Source organism: Pan paniscus, chromosome 23 (genome assembly GCF_029289425.2).
Source record: "Pan paniscus chromosome 23, NHGRI_mPanPan1-v2.0_pri, whole genome shotgun sequence".
Taxonomy (NCBI): Eukaryota; Metazoa; Chordata; class Mammalia; order Primates; family Hominidae; genus Pan; species Pan paniscus.
Window position 1 is genome coordinate 62040722 of NC_085927.1, and position 20228 is coordinate 62060949.

Here is a 20228-nt window from a genome sequence, read left to right on the forward strand (position 1 = left end):
ACTGTGGCTCAGACAAATTGTATATTCCTTTTGAGACTCAGTGTCTACACCAGAAACATACATGATTGTATGGATTAAATGTCAGCGTTTACATTGGAAGCATACACGATTATATGGAATAATGTCAAGGATTAAAATGTGATTAAATAAAGCACCTGGCAAAATATTTGGTACATAGTAGGTAAACAATGTTTGTACCAAACATTGGTATATATGTACCAAATATAATGTTAATTCAGTAAACATAATTCCTTTGCTTTCCATAAAAGTAACACCTAAATCAGAGGTCTGTATTCAGCTTGTCTTATTTTCAGTCCTTTTGAGAGCTCCAACATGCCTCTCGGCCCTTAGGATTTCAGCTAATTTTGTCGTCTTTACTTATCAGAAAATAATGAAGAGATCAATAGTGCCACACAGTAAATTCATTGCCTGTAAGTGTAGTGTTAGAGCAGTTTACTTGGGCATTCCTGGTGATAAATGACATATTATTCCGAGGTATAAACCTAATTATACTTTCAGTTTGGTATAAGTCTAAGTGGGAGTGCCCTGAGTTCTTAATAGTGGTGTCCATAGATACTTTCTTTTAAAGTCCTAAAGATACTTTCTTTTCCTTTCTTTTGTTTTTTTTTTCTTCCCATTTCTTTGTGAGAATAAGAATTAAAGCAAATGCCTGGTCTCCATTTCCATTTTATCCAAATGCCTTTTACCCATTCCCACCTCTTTATTTTAATTAAATCCTATAAGATAGACAGAAAAAGAGAAAGATAGATATAGAGTGTTTTTTTTTTTTTTTTTGAGGGGAAACTCCAGAAGCACTTCTTCTTTGAAAGTACAAGCTAACTTAGATTTAATTCAAGGTCATACATTAAAGTGATGAGATCACAAATGTTAGATATATAGAAAAAATTGAATGTAAAGGAATATGATGTGTTAATTCTGCCTGCTTTACAGAAATTTGAAGATATTAAGAGTGTATTAGAAATTCCTATGACTCACCTAGAGTCACTGAGAAATCATATGCATGTATATGATTTTAAAATGTAATCTACCTTTCCCATCATTGTATGCTTCCCGATAGCCATTGATTTGTGGTCACTGGGATTGAGTTTCAGTTTATCATTGTTTCCACTTGAGGACACTTAATTTTTGCTTAAATTGGTAACTTAGTTGGGGTTGGGGTGTTATTTAGGTGGGGTCTCAGTGAAAATGCTGTCATGGACATTTTGGGTGCTTGGTAGTTTATCTCAAAACCAAGGCTTCGATCTCTAAAGGCTATGGATACTGACTTAATGGTTTGCCTTGGTTTTTGAAAAACTGAGACTGTTTCAAGGCGCCACTGCAGACTGCCAGAATAGATATTTGTTTTTCACGCTTTTCTCTATGTGCTTGAATTTTAGGAGTCTTTGAGTTAGCAGGAAGGATATTTGAGTTACCTTGTAATGCTTTCCAGTTTAGGAAGTAGGAGTAGACTGTAGGAGAATGTTATTGATAGTCTGAGATACACATAGCTAAGGTTCTCAGGATTTTTCTAAGACTATAATATGAATTTTTTAAATAAGTTTGTGGCAATATGTGACATTTTCTTTTTCTTTCTTTCTTCTTTCTTTTTTTCCTGAGACAGAGTCTCACTCTGTCGCCCAGGCTGGAGTGCAGTGGCGCAATCTGGGCTCACTGCAAGCTCCTGCCTCAGCCTCCTGAGTAGCTGGGACTACAAGTGCCCACCACCACTCCTGGCTAATTTTTTGTATTTTTAGTAGAGTCGGGGTTTCACCATGTTAGCCAGGATGGTCTCGATCTCCTGACCTCGTGATTCACCCGCCTTGGCCTCCCAAAGTGCTGGGATTACAGGCGTGAGCCACCGCACCCGGTCGATATTTTCTTACATAAAAGTTACAGAATAAGCAAACAAAACAAATTCTTACCTTCTTGGGTAACTGGAAAATCTAGCCAATCCTCTGAATTGGAACGTATTAATAATAGTGCTTTCATGGAACCAATGTTCTTCATTATAAGGTAGTAGAGTCAAGCAGTGAGATAACCAGTGTGGGGTACTTTGATATGATTAAAGCCTTCGTTTTCTGAAATTATATGGTTTTTTTTTTCCTACATAATCCTAGCAGACTAATACAGTTAAGAATTTTTTCTTTTTTTGAAAGGAATTTAAAGCAACTTGAGCTTTCTCGTGAGTTGCCATTTCTAACAGCATGATTTTAGGGCCATTTTGCATGGATTACCTTGTACTTTATATGTGGCCAACACATGCCATCAGCATGGACAATTGTTCTTGCAGCTAATCATTGTTCAAGATGCGGACTTTAATTTATGCTTCAAAAGTCCTTTCAGCCACTAGTGGAAAATTGGCATTTTTCTTTGAAATACAAGATAGGACAAACAGAACACGAGGGAGCCCGAAGCTATTCTATCTTACTGCTGTTGAAATGCTGTTACTGTTTACAATTAACTAGGAAATGTAAAGTATGAAGGGGATTAATGTGGGTACTAATATTTTCTGAGTTTTCATATTTGAGTTACTGTGTAAGTAACATAATCTCTTACTTTTAGGACTTCACAATTAAATACAGGAAGATGGATAATATGAAGCTTTTGCTTTCAAAGTTAGTTTGTATGTTCATCTATTGATCTTTCTTTTGTTTTTAATTCTCCAACTTGTTTTGCAAGTCCATTAATATTCCTTCAGTAAAAGATAATTCATAGATTGTTTTACAAATATGAATGAGAAAGTCAGGACAAAGGTAGTTGAAACCAGAGATAGGTTGGATCCCAAAGTAAAGTTTATGAGGGCCAGCCTACACATTTGAGTCTGCCAATGCAGAGAGGGCCACATGTGGTTCAGATTCAGGGAAGTAAAGAGAAATAAACAAAACTGAAAATAGTTCTTCTGAGACTTCTCCCGAGTGCTTGCTATATTACCAAAGTAAACATTATACCTACGATTCAACACATATATATTGCTTATCTACTGTGTGTTAATCACAGTCCTCGATGCAGGGAATATAATGACAACAACCTAAACACATGCTTGCTCTAACAAAATGTTGTTTAGTGGGGGATACTGACAGCAATTCAGTGTAAAATGCTGCAAACTACAAGAGGGTGAGTCCAGTATAATAATAACACTCTACAAATCTCTCTCAAAGAGTTTTAAAAGGCCATGTCTTACAGTGTCCCCAAAGTAGGACAATGAACTGGAGTCAAAGAACAATTTAGAAAAAAAGTAATTTTGGATCATGTCCTGCAATGGTGCAGTTGTGCTCTATTCCCTGGTCATTGTGTTTAATCCAAAGATCAATGTTAGAATAGCTGATGGATTCTAGAGGAAGCAACAGTCTACAGAGGAAAGGGCGAGCAGGTGCTCTCTCCAATCTGTATATCAAAGCACATAAAGATTAATCATTTAAACGGGAAAAACAGATTCTGTTTTATTGAAGATTCTAAACCTCAACATAAGCTTGTTCAGGAAAAGAATGCCCAGGAAAAAGCATAACTGACTAGGAGCCATAAAAATCACTATGGTAATGGTGAGGGATGTGTGTGTGTGTCTGTGTGTTTATGTATGTGATGAATGATCCCCTCTTTCAATATATACTTACTCCCAGCTGAATTTTGAGGAGCTATAGATATCTTAGCTTTTTTTTTTTCTTTTCTCCCATTTATTTATTTTGCTTTTTTGGCTATTCTTGTCCTTCTGTATCTTCGTATTCTAGATCTTATAAAGGTGCAGCAAGTGTGGCAATAAGCAGACTGAGGAAGGCATAAAGGGTCTAATGTGAAGCAGAGAAGGCAGAGGTGGCTGAGGGTTTGGAGTAAAATCGAGAATGGCCATGAAGATCTGACCAAGGAGCTCTGAGATTGAGAAGGAATTAGAACAAAGTCCATAGGGAAGTTGAGAAAATTGGCAGAAAATTTGAAGAGGAGGGTTTCAACAGGAGATGATCAAAATTAAAGAAAAAAGAAAGAAAGAAAACAGAAAAATAAGGAAGAATTCATTTTGAACCTCTGAATCATGATCTTGGGTGTCCCAGACTGAAGTATCAGAGAGCCCAAGGTCCCAGAGGCACTGTACAGACACGAGAGCCAATGGAACTTAGACTATCACCCCCTCTCCAGCTTAGGTACTCATCCATATGCAGTAACTGGTGTAAATCACCAGATGTTCTTTCCTTTGGTAGTAAAATATATGATTTAATGTATACATATATATTTTTTAAAAATAGAAATAATTTAAAATCATAAGGATACAATTAAAAATGAAATAATTGGAGCTTCCATTTTTATCTTCAATATTCAGAAAGAACTGTTTGTTGGAAACTTCTTTAACCACATGAAATTCTCTTGAATGCAGTGATTCAAAGTCTTGAATAGTCATACTATATATAAAATCTGCCTTAGTGGAGACCCAATAAAAATAAAAGCAAGCCCTTTTTATTAACATTTTACTTAACTTGTTTTGAATGAAGCAGGCATGCATCAAGAACATTTCCTTTAAAAATGATCAAGTAGTAAATAAAATTTGAATGTTTGGTGTAATTTTCACTTACATGCTTTGCAGACCTGTTTCATGCAACATTCTGGGATGATGGACAATATTCCCTATGTTAAGTATAGTAGCTACTAGCTACATAGAGCTATTGAGCATTTAAAACAACTGAGAGGCCGGGCGCAGTGGCTCTGGCCTGTAATCCCAGCACTTTGGGAGGCTGAGGCAGGCGGATCACAAGGTCAGGAGATCGAGATCATCCTGGCCAACATGGTAAAACCCCATCGCTACTAAAAATACAAAAATTAGCTGGGTGTGGTGGCACGTGCCTGTAGTCCCAGCTACTCTGGAGGCTGAGGCAGGAGAATCACTTGAACCCAGGAAGTGGAGGCTGCAGTGAGCCGTGATCACGCCACTGCACTCCAGCCTGGGCAACAGAGTGAAACTCTGTCTCAAGAACAACAACAACAACAAAAACAAAACCATAACTGAGAAAATGAATTTTTCACTTTGTTTAATTTTAATTAATTTAAATTTAACAGCCACACTATTTTCACAATTTTGTAGTTATGCTCATTATAATTAAATGTTCATTTTCTTTTGCCACTCTTCCTCCAAAGGACTCAAAGGTCCCTAAGGACCTGTAATGCCTTATACATTTTTTTGACATAGAATAGATTATCTTTCTTCCTCTCTTTCCTCTCTCTCTCTCTCTGTTACTTTCTCTATATATATTTCTGAATGTTTATAAGCATTTACTGACAGTCTTCTCTTTTCTTTCTTCTTTTTTTAATGCAATTAACTGAATACTTAGAAAATACAAATTACTATAATAAGTTCTGTGAGGAATTTATGACACGTTTCATGATTTGGAGTTTAAAGTTTAGTGTTCTGCTACTGGCATGTACCAGGTTGAGAGGCACAGAGTTTCCATACTTGGTTACTACTTATGTGAAGTCACAGCTTGTATCAATAACTTAAAATTGATCATTAGAGAAATTCAAATCAAAACCACAATGAGATATCATCTCACACCAGTCAGAATGGCCATTATTAAAATGTCAAAAAATAACATGCCGGCAAGGTTGTGGAGAAAAAAGTATGCTTATACACTGTTGATAGGAGTGTAGATTAGTTCAACCATTGCAGAAAGCAGTATGGCAACTCCGCAAAGAGCTAAAAGCAGAGCTGCTATTCCACCCAGCAATCCCATTACTGGGTACATATACCTACAGTACTAGAAATTTTTCTACTGTAGGTCAGGTGCAGTGGCTCACGCCTGTAATCCCAGTACTTTGGGCAGCTGAGGTGGGTGGAGTGCTTGAGTCCAGGAGTTTAAGACCAGTCTGGGTAACATGGTGAAACCCTCATCTCTACTAAAAATTTAAAAAAAAATTAGCTGGGTGTGGTGGTGCAAGCCTGTAGTCCCAATTACTGAGAAGGCTGAGGTGGGAGAATTACCTGAGCTCAGGAGTTTGAGGCTGCAGTGAGCCGTGATCATGCCACTGCACTCCAGCCTGAACAACTGGAGTGAAACCCTGTGTAAAAAAAAAAAAAAAAAAAAAAAAAGACATCATTCTATCATAAAGATACATTCACATGTATGTGAATGGTTATTGCAGCGCTATTTACAATAGCAAGGATATGGAATCAACCTAGATGCCCATCAATGACAGATTGGATAAAGAAAGAGTGGTACATATGTACTGCGGAATATGCAGCCATAAAAAAAGAACAAGATCATGTCTTTTGTGGGAACATGGATGGAGCTGGAGGCCATTATCCTTAGCAAACTAACACAGGAAAAGGAAACCAAATACCGCATGTTCTCACTTACAAGTTGGGAGTTAAATAATAAAAACAATGAACACAAAGAAGGAAACAACAGACATGGGGGTCTACTTTAGGGGGGAGGGTGGAGGAGGGAGAGGAGCAGAAAAGGTAACTATTGAGTACAATGCTTAGTACCTGGGTGATGAAATAATCTGTACAAGTCCCCGTGACACGTGTTTGCCTATGTAACAAATCTTCACATGTACCCCGAACCTAAAATAAAAGTAAAAAGGAAAAACAATGAATTAAAAAAATTTGTGGGCTGTATCAATAACTTTTGTTCAGTGATTTCACCCTCAAAAATTCAAAAGATAATGGAACATTCCTTGGTATTTAATAACTTAAGAATTTAAGTCTGCATAATGCAAATTCTATAAAAAAAGTAAATTAAATATAAGTTCTGAGCTCTTATCCCATTGACTATGGATCCCGTTGGCATTTATACTTAATACACTATTAAAATAACTTCACACTGGTGATGTACTGAGTGACAGTTTGACAGCTCAAAATTCTGATGGGACATGCACATCTCTTGTACAACTAGGTTTAAAGCTCTGTTTTGCATATTTACAAGCTTGGGACATAGTGAAACTTACAGCAGGGATCTAAAATGTAATCACAGTTGAGAAATATGAATCCTCTCTTTCCATGGAATTTAATTAAACATTTCTATTATTTTTGTTTCTAACTCACCTGTCAAGGTGTGAATTAAGGTAAGCACAGTAATAAAATCTGAAATGAAATAAACAATCAGAATTTTTAAATCAGGTGGTCACAATTAAGTAGACATTGATAAAAATGTGTACCAAGTAGATGCTTGGTGTTTTAAAATGAACAATTTTTTTAAAAAAAGCATTTAAAACATTTTTTTTGGTCAACATTCATCACTGGAATTGGGTCCCAACAGTGAAATACATGGCTTGCCTATATATACACTAGTATCTGTCCATGTATCAGTATAAAAGCACAATGATGAATGGGAAAACATTTTTAAAAAAGAATTTAAAATATAATGAACCTGAAAAAATGTCACTGAATCTAAAGAGAAGTATTCCACTTTTGTGGGACCTCATCTTTAAATGTTGGGTTTTTCTTTAAAACATACAGCCTTAGGACCTGTTATATGATAATGAGAAGAAGCAAAAAAATTTGACTGCAGCGTACCTGAACTTGTTTTAATGGAGGTTTTGTGGGCATATTTTACAGAATGAATCATCCAGACAACATTGAGGGAATTAATTTTTGCCTCACACAGCTCCAGGTACTTAGAAAGTGGTCAGTAAATATTGGTTGAATCAATAACAGTACGCAATTTCATGTTAGGGCTACAGCCATCAGCACCTGGCATAATCCTCTCTATTCTCTTCACTATGTAGTTAAGCCATCAAACCTTTAGATTGTGTCATTATTGATGGTGAATAGGAAGTGAAATGATGAAGCCTCCCTACCCTCAAAGAATGTTGTCTTACTTGGCTCAATTATTGATGAACAGTATCCTGTGAGCTTCCCCGTTATTTGTTAATGCTACCACAGAGACTAAATTGATATAAAGTATTAATTACAGTTTTTAAAATTAACCTAAGAAAATAATTTTTAAGGAAAGTTTTTCTTGTTTGAAACATCAAGTTTGTATAGTAATACTTGATTTTGTAACGTTGAGTCTCAACGTGTACCTCTCATATTTGTAAGAAGCCAGAGAGAAGGACTCTGGAAACTTCCATGGAAACAGTGGTACTGCCCATGACTGGGTTACACATCTGGGGGAAAGGAGAATTGAGAAGATTATATTTAACACAGAATTTGTTTGGAATATATATATATATATATTTTTTGTTGTTTTGTTGTTGTTGTTTGTTGTTGTTGTTTTGTTTTGTTTTTTTTTTTGAGATGGAGTCTCGCTCTTGTTGCCCAGGCTGGAGTGCAATGGCGTGATCTCAGCTCACTGCAACCTCCCCGCCTTCTGGGTTCAAGCGATTCTTCTACCTCAGCCTTCCGAATAGCTGGGATTACACGCATGCACTACCACACCCGGCTAATTTTTTTGTATTATTAGTAGAGATGGTGTTTCATGCCTGTAATCCCAGCACTTTGGGAGGCCGAGGCAGGCAGATCACCTGAGGTCAGGAATATTTCAAATTATAGGAAAAACTACCAGAGACAGGTCAATGGAATATTTATATCATTGAAAACATGTTTTCAACAGGTGCAGTTTTGGTATCATTTGTCTCAACATTCAAATCTCTCAGTTTTTACAAGAACGTCTCTAGATGGAAACTTGCAAAAGCAAGGCAAAATAATCAGATTCTCCGAATCTCAGTGGAGCCACGCAAAAATTGATCTCATTGCAGAAGCGGGAGAATCTACTCTACCTTTTCAGGTAAGCACATACGAAATTAATACAACTCAACAGAAGACACTTATTTAATGCTAATCCTTTCAGATAACAATATAACACACATAGCTCATACCTTTTCAGGTAAGCACATATGAAATTAATACAATGCAACAGAAGACACTTATTTAATGCTAATCCTTTCAGATAACAAAATAACACACGCAGCTCATGAATTTATTCAACATTAATGAAGCAAACACATTCAGAGATCAAACACATGATCTGTGATGAGTAGAGAGGTTGTTTTGACTATGCACTTAAGACATGTGTAGAATAGTGGCAAAAATGGAGATAAGAAATGAATAAGATGGCAGAGAGAAGAGTAACTTAAAATCATTTCTAAGTGAAGACATTGGATTATATGATGTAGTGAAAAAAAGTCTGACGTGGGCTGTAATATTTTAATCCTATTGCCTCACTTTCTGCCGCCTGGTAACGTTGAGAATGTTATCCACCTTTGGGAACTGGAGGACATTATACAAAGTGAAATAAGCCAGGCACAGAAGGACAAATATGGCAGGTTCTCACTCATGTGTGGGAACTAAAAAGTTGATCTCATGGAGGTAGAGAGGAGAATGGTGGTTACTAGAGGCTGAGAAAGGTGGGGAGGAGGAGGTTAGGAAGGGAGGTTTGTTAATGGTTAAAAAATGTAGTTAGTTAGATAGAAGAAATAAGCTGTAGTGTTTGATAGCACAGTAGGGCAATTATAACAAGTTATTGTGTATTTCAAAATATTTAGGGGATAAGATTTGGAGCGTTCCCAACACAAAGAAATGAGAAGTGTGTGAGGAGATGCTATCCTAATTACCTTTATTTGATAGTGACACATTATATGCATGTATCAAAATATCACATTTACCCCATAAATATGTACAACTACTATGTATTAATAAAATATAATAATAAAAGAAGGCAATTGTATCTTGTCAAATGGGTGTTCTAATTTCTACCTTCCTGTATATAAGTCTTCTGGATGACATTTGAAAAGAGCTATTTTGGAAACTAGATTGGATGGAGCGGAATATGGTTGAAAGCACCCTGTTTTGGAGTCAGTGGTCTGAGTTTTAGTCTCTGCTCTGCTCATTGGTTGCTAAGTGACTGTGTAAATATTGTCTTTGTGCATCAAATTTCCTAATGTGTGAAAACCAGTGATGATAAAAGCAATACTCCAGGGGAGTCTGAATATTAAAGATAATATAGCTAAAATGGCAGCCATGAACATGGGCTCTGGAAACTTGGGTTCAAGTTAAAGGGTTGGGGGTGGTGGCTCATGCCTGTAATCCCAGCGCTTTGGGAGGCTGAGGCAGGTGGATCACAAGATCAGGAGATCGAGACCATCCTGAGTAACACGGTGAAACCCCAACTCTACAAAAAATACAAAAAATTAGCCGGGCATGGTGGCACGTGCTTGTAGTCCCAGCTACTCTGGAGGCTGAGGCAGGAGAAGCACTTGAACTTGGGAGGTGGAAGTTGCAGTGAGCCGACATGGCGCCACTGCACTGCAGCCTGGGCAACAGAGTGAGACTCCATCTTAAAAAAACAAAAACAAAAAAGTGTATGATTATAGGGAAGTTACTGAAGCCGTCTATGCCTCTTTCATTAGTGGGGTGTGAGGATAATAGTTGGGGATTTAAGGTCATCTCATCCTCATTTCTGAACAAATTGAGATAAATATAGAGGTTAAACAGGTAGAGAATACATATTTTGGAGCAGATGGCTTTAGAATGTAGAGTCACTTATTTAAAATAATGCTTGATCTTAGAATAAATAGAATTACCCAGAGGACAATTGACTGTGCTGGAGAAATATAGAGCTCATACTCTAGGCGAAGTCTCTTACCTTTAGCCAGAGATAATATCAGTGTGCATGCCTCCTGAGGACAGGCTGGCTCCCAATAGTGGGTGTTGAATGGGAGAAGAGGATGAATCGAGCTCCCCCAGGTTACTCTTCTAACTTCACAGTCAGGTAAATCTTCCTCCTCCCACGAGTGAGGGGTAAGTAACAGCAATGTTACTACAGTGAACCACCTCCCCATGAAAGCAGGAAGACTAGGGCATAAGCATCAACTGTAATCAATTACTGTTCTCTACTTTATACAGTTATTGTGAGGATTATATGGTGTATACTTGTAAAGCACATGGAAGCAAATCTGGCACAAACACAGAATTCAGCTGTTTTTATTGCTGTAGTTATTCCTTGGATATTGTCTGGAAATAGTAGACACTCAATAAATCTTAGTGTTCTCTGTTTTATAAAGGGAATTCCCGCTTGATCAGAACTCTAGGCTTGATCATTAAAGGCTTCTTTACTCAGTGAAGGTCCCCAACGTCCCTTCTCAAAGATCAATTTATTCTATTCTCCTATTTAATGGACAAAGACATCATGAATACTAGCAGCTCTTAATTGGGAAGCATTTGACACAAAGGCTGGTCATGGAATCATTTTGGTGTCAATCTCCATTGCAAGGAGCAGGGCAATGAAATCAGAACAATTTGATCTTTTGCCTCCTGCATTTATATTCTATAGAAAATTGTTTTCATTCTGTTTGCTTTGAATTAGAATGAAACTCACCAAGAAGATCGTTCAGAGTTTGTCATTAATTGACATATTGAGAAGAAAATAGAATGTCCTTTCTAGCAGTAAGTAATTTAGAAATATGAGTTGAAACACATGCCATTTCTGTCTACAGCTGGAAGCTCTCATGGACCCATCAGCATTACTGAAGAGTTTCAGTGAATGCAATTTTTGTTTTCTCTTTAATGTTCTCCTTTTTGGATATAGTAATGGTTTTGCTTTGCAGTGCAAATGGAGACTATCCCTTATTATCTGGGGGCATATTAACTAGTTTGTAGATGGGCAGTGGTTTGGTTAGATTCTGTGATTTGGCTGCAATGGATGTGTGAGGGTTTCTAACCCAGCCCTGCTCCTCCCTCTCCCTTCATCCCCCTGCTGGTGGCTCAGCACCTTGTGTTGCTTTTTCTCTCCAATCAGCCTCAATGCTGAGTTCTTTCGAGGCCTCGGCCACATTGAATTCACCCCAGAGAAGCTAAGACTTTTCCTCTGTGCCTCCCCACTTAATCTGCCTATGAGTTGGCTACAGCACACATTTATTTTGGAAACTACAGATGAGTAAAAGAAAAATAAGAAAAAAACATCCCCTCACATTTCACTCTCAAGAAGCCCATGACAGCCCTATAATATCCAATCAGCAATTTAGAAAATTAAGTTTGGAAAGCAATAAGCTTTTTAAAAATGAGTTTAGAGGCAAAACCCAAGCTGCCCTGAACCACTGTGAGGCCTTTAGGCAGCTGATTTCATGATAGGTTTGATTAAACAGTGCTGCCCCCAATCTCCCAGAGGGTGTCATGTAATAAACACTCTCGGTGTTATGTTACCATTCTCAGCTCTGAGCTATTCACATTTCAAAACTCATCTGGCCCCAAAGACTTTAGATAAGGAACTGTGGACTTGCATTGATGTTCTGCTGTGAATCAGTCTGGATTTTATACATACACAATATATAAAAATAGATACACTTGCACAGATACATACATGGTAATATTTAATCCATGAGTATTGCATATATTTACTATTAAATATTTCTAACTAGTAGTTAAAACAGAGAGAAACAAATACCTAAATACAGCTCAGGATTAACTAATGTTAACATTTTGTTTGCTTATAATGTTAAAGTTTGTTTGCTTATGAAGATGCAACTTTTGTCTTCCTTGTATCTCTCTCCATCTCATTTCTTATCCTCTGCAGAAAAAAAAAGATGCTAATATTATGCTGGCTTTAACCTGATTTCTCTGAGTGTATTTTTAAAGATATGAAAATATACATGAGGATTCTAGCTAGGTACAGTTCTACTTTGTTCTTTTATTGACAACAAATGAAAAAGATATTCTACCTACAAATAGTTAATCTAGCTTTTTAAATATTCAAATATTTAAAGTTTGTCTTCTTGGATATAGGCTAGGATTTAAGATTAGTAGCCTGAATCATTTAAGGGTGACCTTAGTCATTGTCTAGCTTTCAGTTCCACGTGACTAAGCTCTGAACATATTTATACAGTACAGTGTAATCCAGTCCAAATATTGGAAAGAAGAAAGACATCAAATCACGTGACCTCCGTGTTCCCTTTTAGCCATGAAATTCTGATTCAGTGTGGTTCTTTTGATGTCAATTGTAGACAGTATAACAGAATACAGATTGCTTTGGGTTTCATAGCAAATAAGCACCCCAAGTTAGGTAGGGCATTTGCTCTTCCTGCTGGCAAAGAATTAGGTTTACTGTTTTCTCTGTAAGAACAGCAAATTAATGACATTTCAATATTCCCTCTATTTCTTGTGAGAGTTTATTTGAAAAATTTAGGTCAAAGAGTTAATAGTATTTTTCAAATGTGTTTTAACTTGGCCTGCTCACTTGCTATGTTCAGCTTTTCACACAAATAGATTCTTTTAATATTTCTTTTCCCCCCAACTGTTGTGCTGTTTTAGTATCTCAAGGTGGCACTTTTTCTGAGTAGTCCATTGATTTCAAGTTGCTCTACTTTCTTTGAGCTTCCCATTAAAATGTAATTGTATCATATTTTAGATTTCATTTTGAAATGAACCTTTTGTGAAATTTCACACAATGATGGATACCATGTTCTCTCTTTATCGGAGTCAATGATATAAATCAATAACAATTTCCTGACATTATTTGACGATTCAGTGAAGGGTAAGATTCATAACGCAAAAGTAAAAGGTGATCGAGTCTCCGTAAAGTTGCCGTGTCCTTGGCCTGCTTAATCTAGAGCTGCATGAAATCTTGTTTCTCCAGACAGCCCTATTCTGCAGCATCCACTAAAGCCCAGTTATCTCTTTATTTCATTAGAGAGATGCAGGATAGTATAATCATTAATGGCTCAGCTTACATATTTTTCTTACTTGACATGTGATATTCAACCAATTACTTCTATTCTCTAATCTTCTGTTTCTTTCACCTTAAAAGAAGACGAAAATAGCATCATCTTCACAGGATTAAAACAAGTGAATGTGACTGGCATATAGTAAGTGCTAAATAAAAGGTGGCTGCTGCTCTTATTATTGATACCATCATCATTCTTCAAAAATTAATATATTCCTACTACTCTCTACTCCTTCTTACTATATCTCTATTTTCTCTTGGATTCATATTCATTTTTTGCTCCTGTTATTTTTTTTTGAAAACAAGATTTCTATGTTAATTGCGTATTTGTCTGGAAAAGTACCTGAGTTTTGCACTTGTAAAAAGTAATCACTTGATTATGAACATTTATGAATTTTTGTGGTTCCTAAAAGCAAGAAATTATTTTGTTCATAGAAGGAATAATATAATTGAATAAAACAAAAATCAACAAGATCCCAAAAAATAGTTTTAGAAGAGTGAGTCATCTAATTCAATTTAAAATGTAAATTATTCAATTACCTTGAGAATCTTATCAAATGAGGTTTTCACTCTTCCTCCATCTGTGGTTGAAACAGCTCTTCTGAGTGACCTCTTTCTCACTTACTGATTACCAATTGATGCTGACTGTAGTTCCGAAAGGGAATTGGTCACAACATTTTTATATATATATATATATATATATATATATGTATATATATACACACACACACACATATATATACACACATACATATATATGTGTCTATGTGTGTATATAAATACACACACATATATATGTCTATGTGTGTATGTGTGTGTATATATACGTATATACACGTATATACGTATATATACGTGTATATATACGTATATACGTGTATATACGTATATATACGTATATACGTAAATATATCATAATATATGATATATATACACATATATGTGATATATATATCATATATACATATATGTATATATATATCAGTTTGGTTATATATATACATATGTACCCATATATACACATATATATACGTATATACACGTATATACGTATATATATGATATATATCATAATATATGATATATACATATATGTGATATATATATCATATAATATATGTATATTTACACATATATGTGATATATATATCATATATACATATATGTGTATATATATCAGTTTGGTTATGTATATACATATATACACATATATACACATACATATATACATATATACACATATATACATATATATACATATATATGTATATATGTATATGTATATATCAGTTTGGTTAAAAGCAGCAATAAAAAATAGGAACAGCCAAGGTGATTTTGAAACCATGAGATGGTCATTATTTACAGGTGTAACAGACATTTTTTGAAGGAAGTAATTGCTTGTATTTTAAAATTCGTATGATTTTAATTAATGGTAGAATTACAATTTCTAATTGTATAATTATGAATTTAACTATGTAGAAGTAAGCAAGCAAAATATAGATGACCTAATATTATTTTTATTTGGCTTTTGAAGTTGGATTTATCCTTCCATTTTAATATGAATATCTAAAGGAACCTGATGGGTCCCTTCAGGTAAAATAATGTAACCATATTTTAAAGACTACCTCAGGATTTTACTTCACCTCATCCCAGGGCCCACCCATTCCATTCAAATAATGTGAGCGTGTACCTCTTTAGGAGCATAAAGAAGTGCCTCAAACTGTCGTTTTTTTTTTCTCCAGTTTTCTCTGAGTAGCACAGACCTTCAAATATGATGGTCAACAAATGCTTGTCTAATGAGTCTGAAGAATTAAACATCTATTTTAATTGACATCAATGCAAGATGTATTATAATAATGAATATAGAAAAACTCTTTCAAAAGTTAAGCTGTCCAAAAGAATCACAGTCACTTAATGGTATTAAACACAATATATTTCTAAAGTACAATACTTGTGTATATTTTACCAAGATCCTTCTTCAAAACCTATGTTATTTTCTGCCTCTGGAATGAAGGCTAAATTTCTTAGTTTAAGATTCTACAGAAATCATCTCTAATCAGAATCTTAAAAAATTATTATGTACATCACATTAAAATATCAAAAATTGCAAATAAAGCAACAGTCCCTGCTGACCACCCTCATCACCCACCATAGATTTTATCTTGAGTATCTTTAGATACCAGTTTATTTTTACTTCCAGTCCATTTTCTATTTACTTAATATGTATAAATGTACCACATATACTTGGAAATCTAAACCATTGTATGTTTTCAGCCTAAGGAATATTATACTATAATATTTTTCTGTAACTTAATTTTTTTACTCCAAAACACATGTTGAATTTCTTTCCATAATGACACATGGCGATAGATATTATTTTTAACTGGTATAGTATTTCTCACTATTGATTGATTCATTCACATGTAAGTTCTTTCCTGTCATTTGTCATCAAAACCAGCACTGAAATAAACATTCCTGCACAAGCCTTCATGTGTATACCTTTGAGTGTCTCACTAGGATAAATGCCAAGAAATTAACTCAATTTTTATAGTCTATGCAATTTTTCTTTTTAACAAATGCTATCTAGTTTCTCTCCAATTGAGCTGTACCAACTCATGGAATTTTCCTCTCCATCTATTATCTGATTAATTTGTTGTTCTCTTAAAATCTTATACTCCGTTAACACCCATCAACATTTTCTAAACACACCATACACTTTCTCATCTCTGTGTTTTTGCTGCGATTGCTGCCTCAGTTTCTCGAGGTAAAATGTTTTGCCCAACAAAATTTGGTATCATGGAGGCTTACTATTACTTCTCCACCAAATCTTTTCCCAAACTCTCATTATTGGCAGAAATAATGAAGTGTCTTCTTTGAGTCTCCTAGTATCTTATACTTATTTCTTATACAGCATTTATGATGTAGGGTAGTGAATGTATCATACGAAGTGTAGGAGTAATACCGTTTCCTCACTCATCACAAGGGACATGGCTGGAAACCCTATATGTCACATTTTATGTGACATAGGGGCCTTCAAAAACAAAGGCCTGAAGACCAGGGAAAACTCTCTATGTTTATGCTTAAGTTCAACAATGAATGGACAATCATGAAGAAATACAAATGGACAGAAAGAATATGATCTCATTGTAAAAACTTGGAGAGAACTCAGCAAAGATCTTTATGGGCCTCTCTGTGTAGTGTTTCTTTCATCCAGGTATAGATAGGGTAGGACACCAGTTAAATGAGGTTCTTATGACCTATTTTGAGGAGAAGTAAGCCGGATAATTCCTTTATGGCTGGCTCTCACAAAGGAAAGAGAGGGGAAGGCAGAGAGGGACTCCAAGGTGCTATATTTTGGGACAGCATGTTCTGACTCCAAGGTGTTGTATTTTGAGATAGCATGTTCTGAGCCCTGGCACAAGTAAATTTAATGATCCTTGAGATTGGAGACCCTCCTTGATAGGATAGAAATGTACCTTCTGTCTGTGTCCTGGACTGGTGGTCCACTATGCAGGTTCATAAGATTCCTGGCATAAATTACTTCTTCCTTTCCCTCCTTTCTCTCTCTCTCTCTCTTTTTTTCTTCTTGGAAGAACAACATAATATGAGTAATTAACAAGAAAGAAAACAAATTATATCAGTCATTATTCAGCGTTAGAATAAACTAAAATTAAATAGATGTCTCTGAGTGCTTCAGCATATGAATATTATCAACCACTGTATGTGGTTATTGATGTGTGCTTTACTACAGTGAGTATGTTTCTGTGTATGTATATAATATATATTATGTTTGTATGAATGTATATAATTAAATATTTTAATATGGAAATAAATCATTGCCTTCAGCACACTGATTACAAATCAATTCATATCTCAATTAAATTGAGTTGTAAGTCACACAGTTGATTACCCCAAAGAGCTCATTATAAATGCATATGACTCTTAATGGCTCCAATGAGAAGAGAGCCCTTCACTCGTGATGAATGTTACCACTTTAATTGAAACAAGGTTACCTTTGGCATTAAGGTACATAAGACGCTGTCAAAGCAGTTATGGTTTTATAAATTTAAATTAGGATGTTCTGGTCAGAACAGTTTTCTAAAATTAGATTGGAGAATGGGACAGATGTAAATAGGGTTCCTCTACACAAAGAAATATGATTGTAAGACATTACTTTTGTGATGTGTTTTTAACAGTTTTATCTTTCTGTAATTATAGTTAATTTTGGAAGCTACTGTTTTGTCATCAAATGCTACCGTTGCTCTAGATGACATCAGTGTGTCCCAGGAATGTGAAGTTTCCTATAAATCACTACCAAGGACCAGTACACAAAGCAAGTGTAAGTTTCTCCTTGTCGTTGTTGCTGTTTTAAACATTGAATTAAGCTCTTCTCAGTATCAAAATATAAAATGTATTAGAGTCACGAATACCTAATACAGGGTGTGGATTATATCACCTGTTCTTGAAACCTAAAATATATATATATATATATATTTTAAAAGGTAAACAACTGGTCTAGTCCTTAGGCCTCTCTTCCAGTAATATGGAAAATATTCTATGCTTGCAGCTGAAATTATTGCATCCAAATATTTTAATTATAAATATTATGAAAAAATTATAATTATTTTGCATATTTTAAATACACTTTTATAAATATTCACTTCTCCATTAGTTTTATTCAGAACTTCAAATGAGCATGTAATAATATTCATATTTCAGGATCACCCAGGAGTTCAAAAAAAGCAAAAAGTTGTGTTTGGGAAAATGATGTAAGGCCAACCAAAATTTAAAACTGGGCCTTAAAATTCTGTGTTTCTATTCAAAATTTAATATTTTCAAATCACAGATGGAGTTTGTCTAATTCTTTGACTAAATTTTTTGGAGAGAATATCAATTACAGGCCAGAAATGTTGCCATAAAAATGGATCTCATATAGTCAACTATATATTTTAAAACCTAATCATTATTTAGATTCTGGGATCATGTACACATTGAAAGAATTTACACTATACCTTCAGTTACTTTCTCTTTCTAGTACTAATTGATGTTTCTCTCTGACCACTCCTACCCTGAGATCTCAATGAATCTGACAATATTAAAAATGTTTTCTGAAAAGTGTCACACTTTATTTTTCTTAATCTGTATCTATGGAAAAGATTTGCATATGAAAATCAGACATACTGTATATTCTTAAGTTATATTTACTTAAACAACATATTTAATGAGTGCAACAGTTGTATTCTTACAGGAGCTGAATGGACTAATCAAGAAAAATTTGGGTCACATGATTCTGGATTGAGACGATTAAAGAACTTTTAATTAAAGATCCTTTATTAAAGATATTTTTCATTCAAGAGAGTGTATATTTCTGGGTGCTAACTTATATTGGGTTAACGTGTATTTACTTTGTTCAGAATGTGTATCCTGCATGCATAATAGACCATTCTAAGCTCTGCGCATGTGTTTATGCAAGTGTGTGTGTGTGTGCATGTGTGCGCGTGTCTGCCTGTGTGTCTGCATATGTGTGTGTGCATGCCTGTGTGTCCGTGTGTGTGCGTGCATGTGTGCATGCGTGTGCATGTGTGTGTGCATGCTTGTCTGTGCACATGTGTGTATGATTCTGATAGACACCGAGGAGTGCAGAGCAGCAGATTTAATGATTCATTTAAAGATTCATGAGTTTGGCCAGGCGCGGTGGCTCACACCTGCAATCCTAGCACTTTGGGAGGCTGAGCCGAGCGGATCACTTGAGGTCAGGAGTTCAAGACCTGCCTGGCCAACATGGTGAAACCCTGTCTCTACTAAAAATACAAAAAAATTAGCTAGGGCATGGTGGCGGGCACCTGTAGTCCCAGCTACTCGGGAGGCTGAGGCAGGAGAATGGCGTGAACCCAGGAGGCGGAGCTTGCAGTGAGCCGAGATCGCGCCACTGCACTCAAGCCTGGGTGACAGAGCAAGATTCCTCTCAAAAAAAAAAAAAAAAAAAAAAAGATTCACGAGTTTTTAAGGGTTAAACAGGATTACCTTATTTTTGTTGTTTAATTAAAGATTTTCTTTCTCCTAATTAAATACCACATCACCAGAATCATAATAGCTGAAAAGCATTAAAGTTGACATTGAAGAGCATTCTCTTGTAATGTAGTATTTGGAGGTATAGGGGCAGAAAGGTGTGACAAAAACCTTTCCTCGCCCATCATAAGGGTCACAGCTGACACTCCGAGAATGAAAGACAGTTTAATGAGAGAAAAGCATAACAAATTTGTTTATCAAAGTTTTACTTGACACAGGAGCCTTCAGAAATGAAGATGCAAAGACCCAGAGAAAAGCTTGTGCTTTATTTTATTTTTTCGTTTTTATTTGTTTTTCAGCCCCTTTTCCTATTTAGAAAACTGTGTATTTTTCTGCTTAGTTTTGGTGAAGAACAAACAGCCATTTTGAAGTGTGATCGGACAAAAGAGTATGATCCAATGGTAACAGACTGAGCAGGGAAACTTAGCAAAGCCTCTGTGTTCAGAGTCTCCTTGACTCCTTTGTGTAGAATTTCTTCACCCCTGGGAACAGGAAAGGACCCCTCTAGAATGAGGATCTTGT

The 20228-nt window shown here is 35.6% G+C and overlaps 1 protein-coding gene across 1 annotated transcript in view; it reads left to right on the forward strand.

Moving 5' to 3' along the window:
- LOC134730110 (MAM and LDL-receptor class A domain-containing protein 1-like) overlaps nucleotides 1-19919 on the forward strand; it is a 30554-nt gene extending 10635 nt beyond the window's left edge. The window contains exons 3-5 of the mRNA XM_063603209.1: nucleotides 8535-8708; nucleotides 17856-17976; nucleotides 19780-19919. Of these exons, the coding sequence (XP_063459279.1) occupies nucleotides 8535-8708; nucleotides 17856-17976; nucleotides 19780-19919 (435 nt within the window). The remainder of the gene's footprint in view (nucleotides 1-8534; nucleotides 8709-17855; nucleotides 17977-19779) is intronic.
- Nucleotides 19920-20228: the final 309 nt, after the last annotated feature.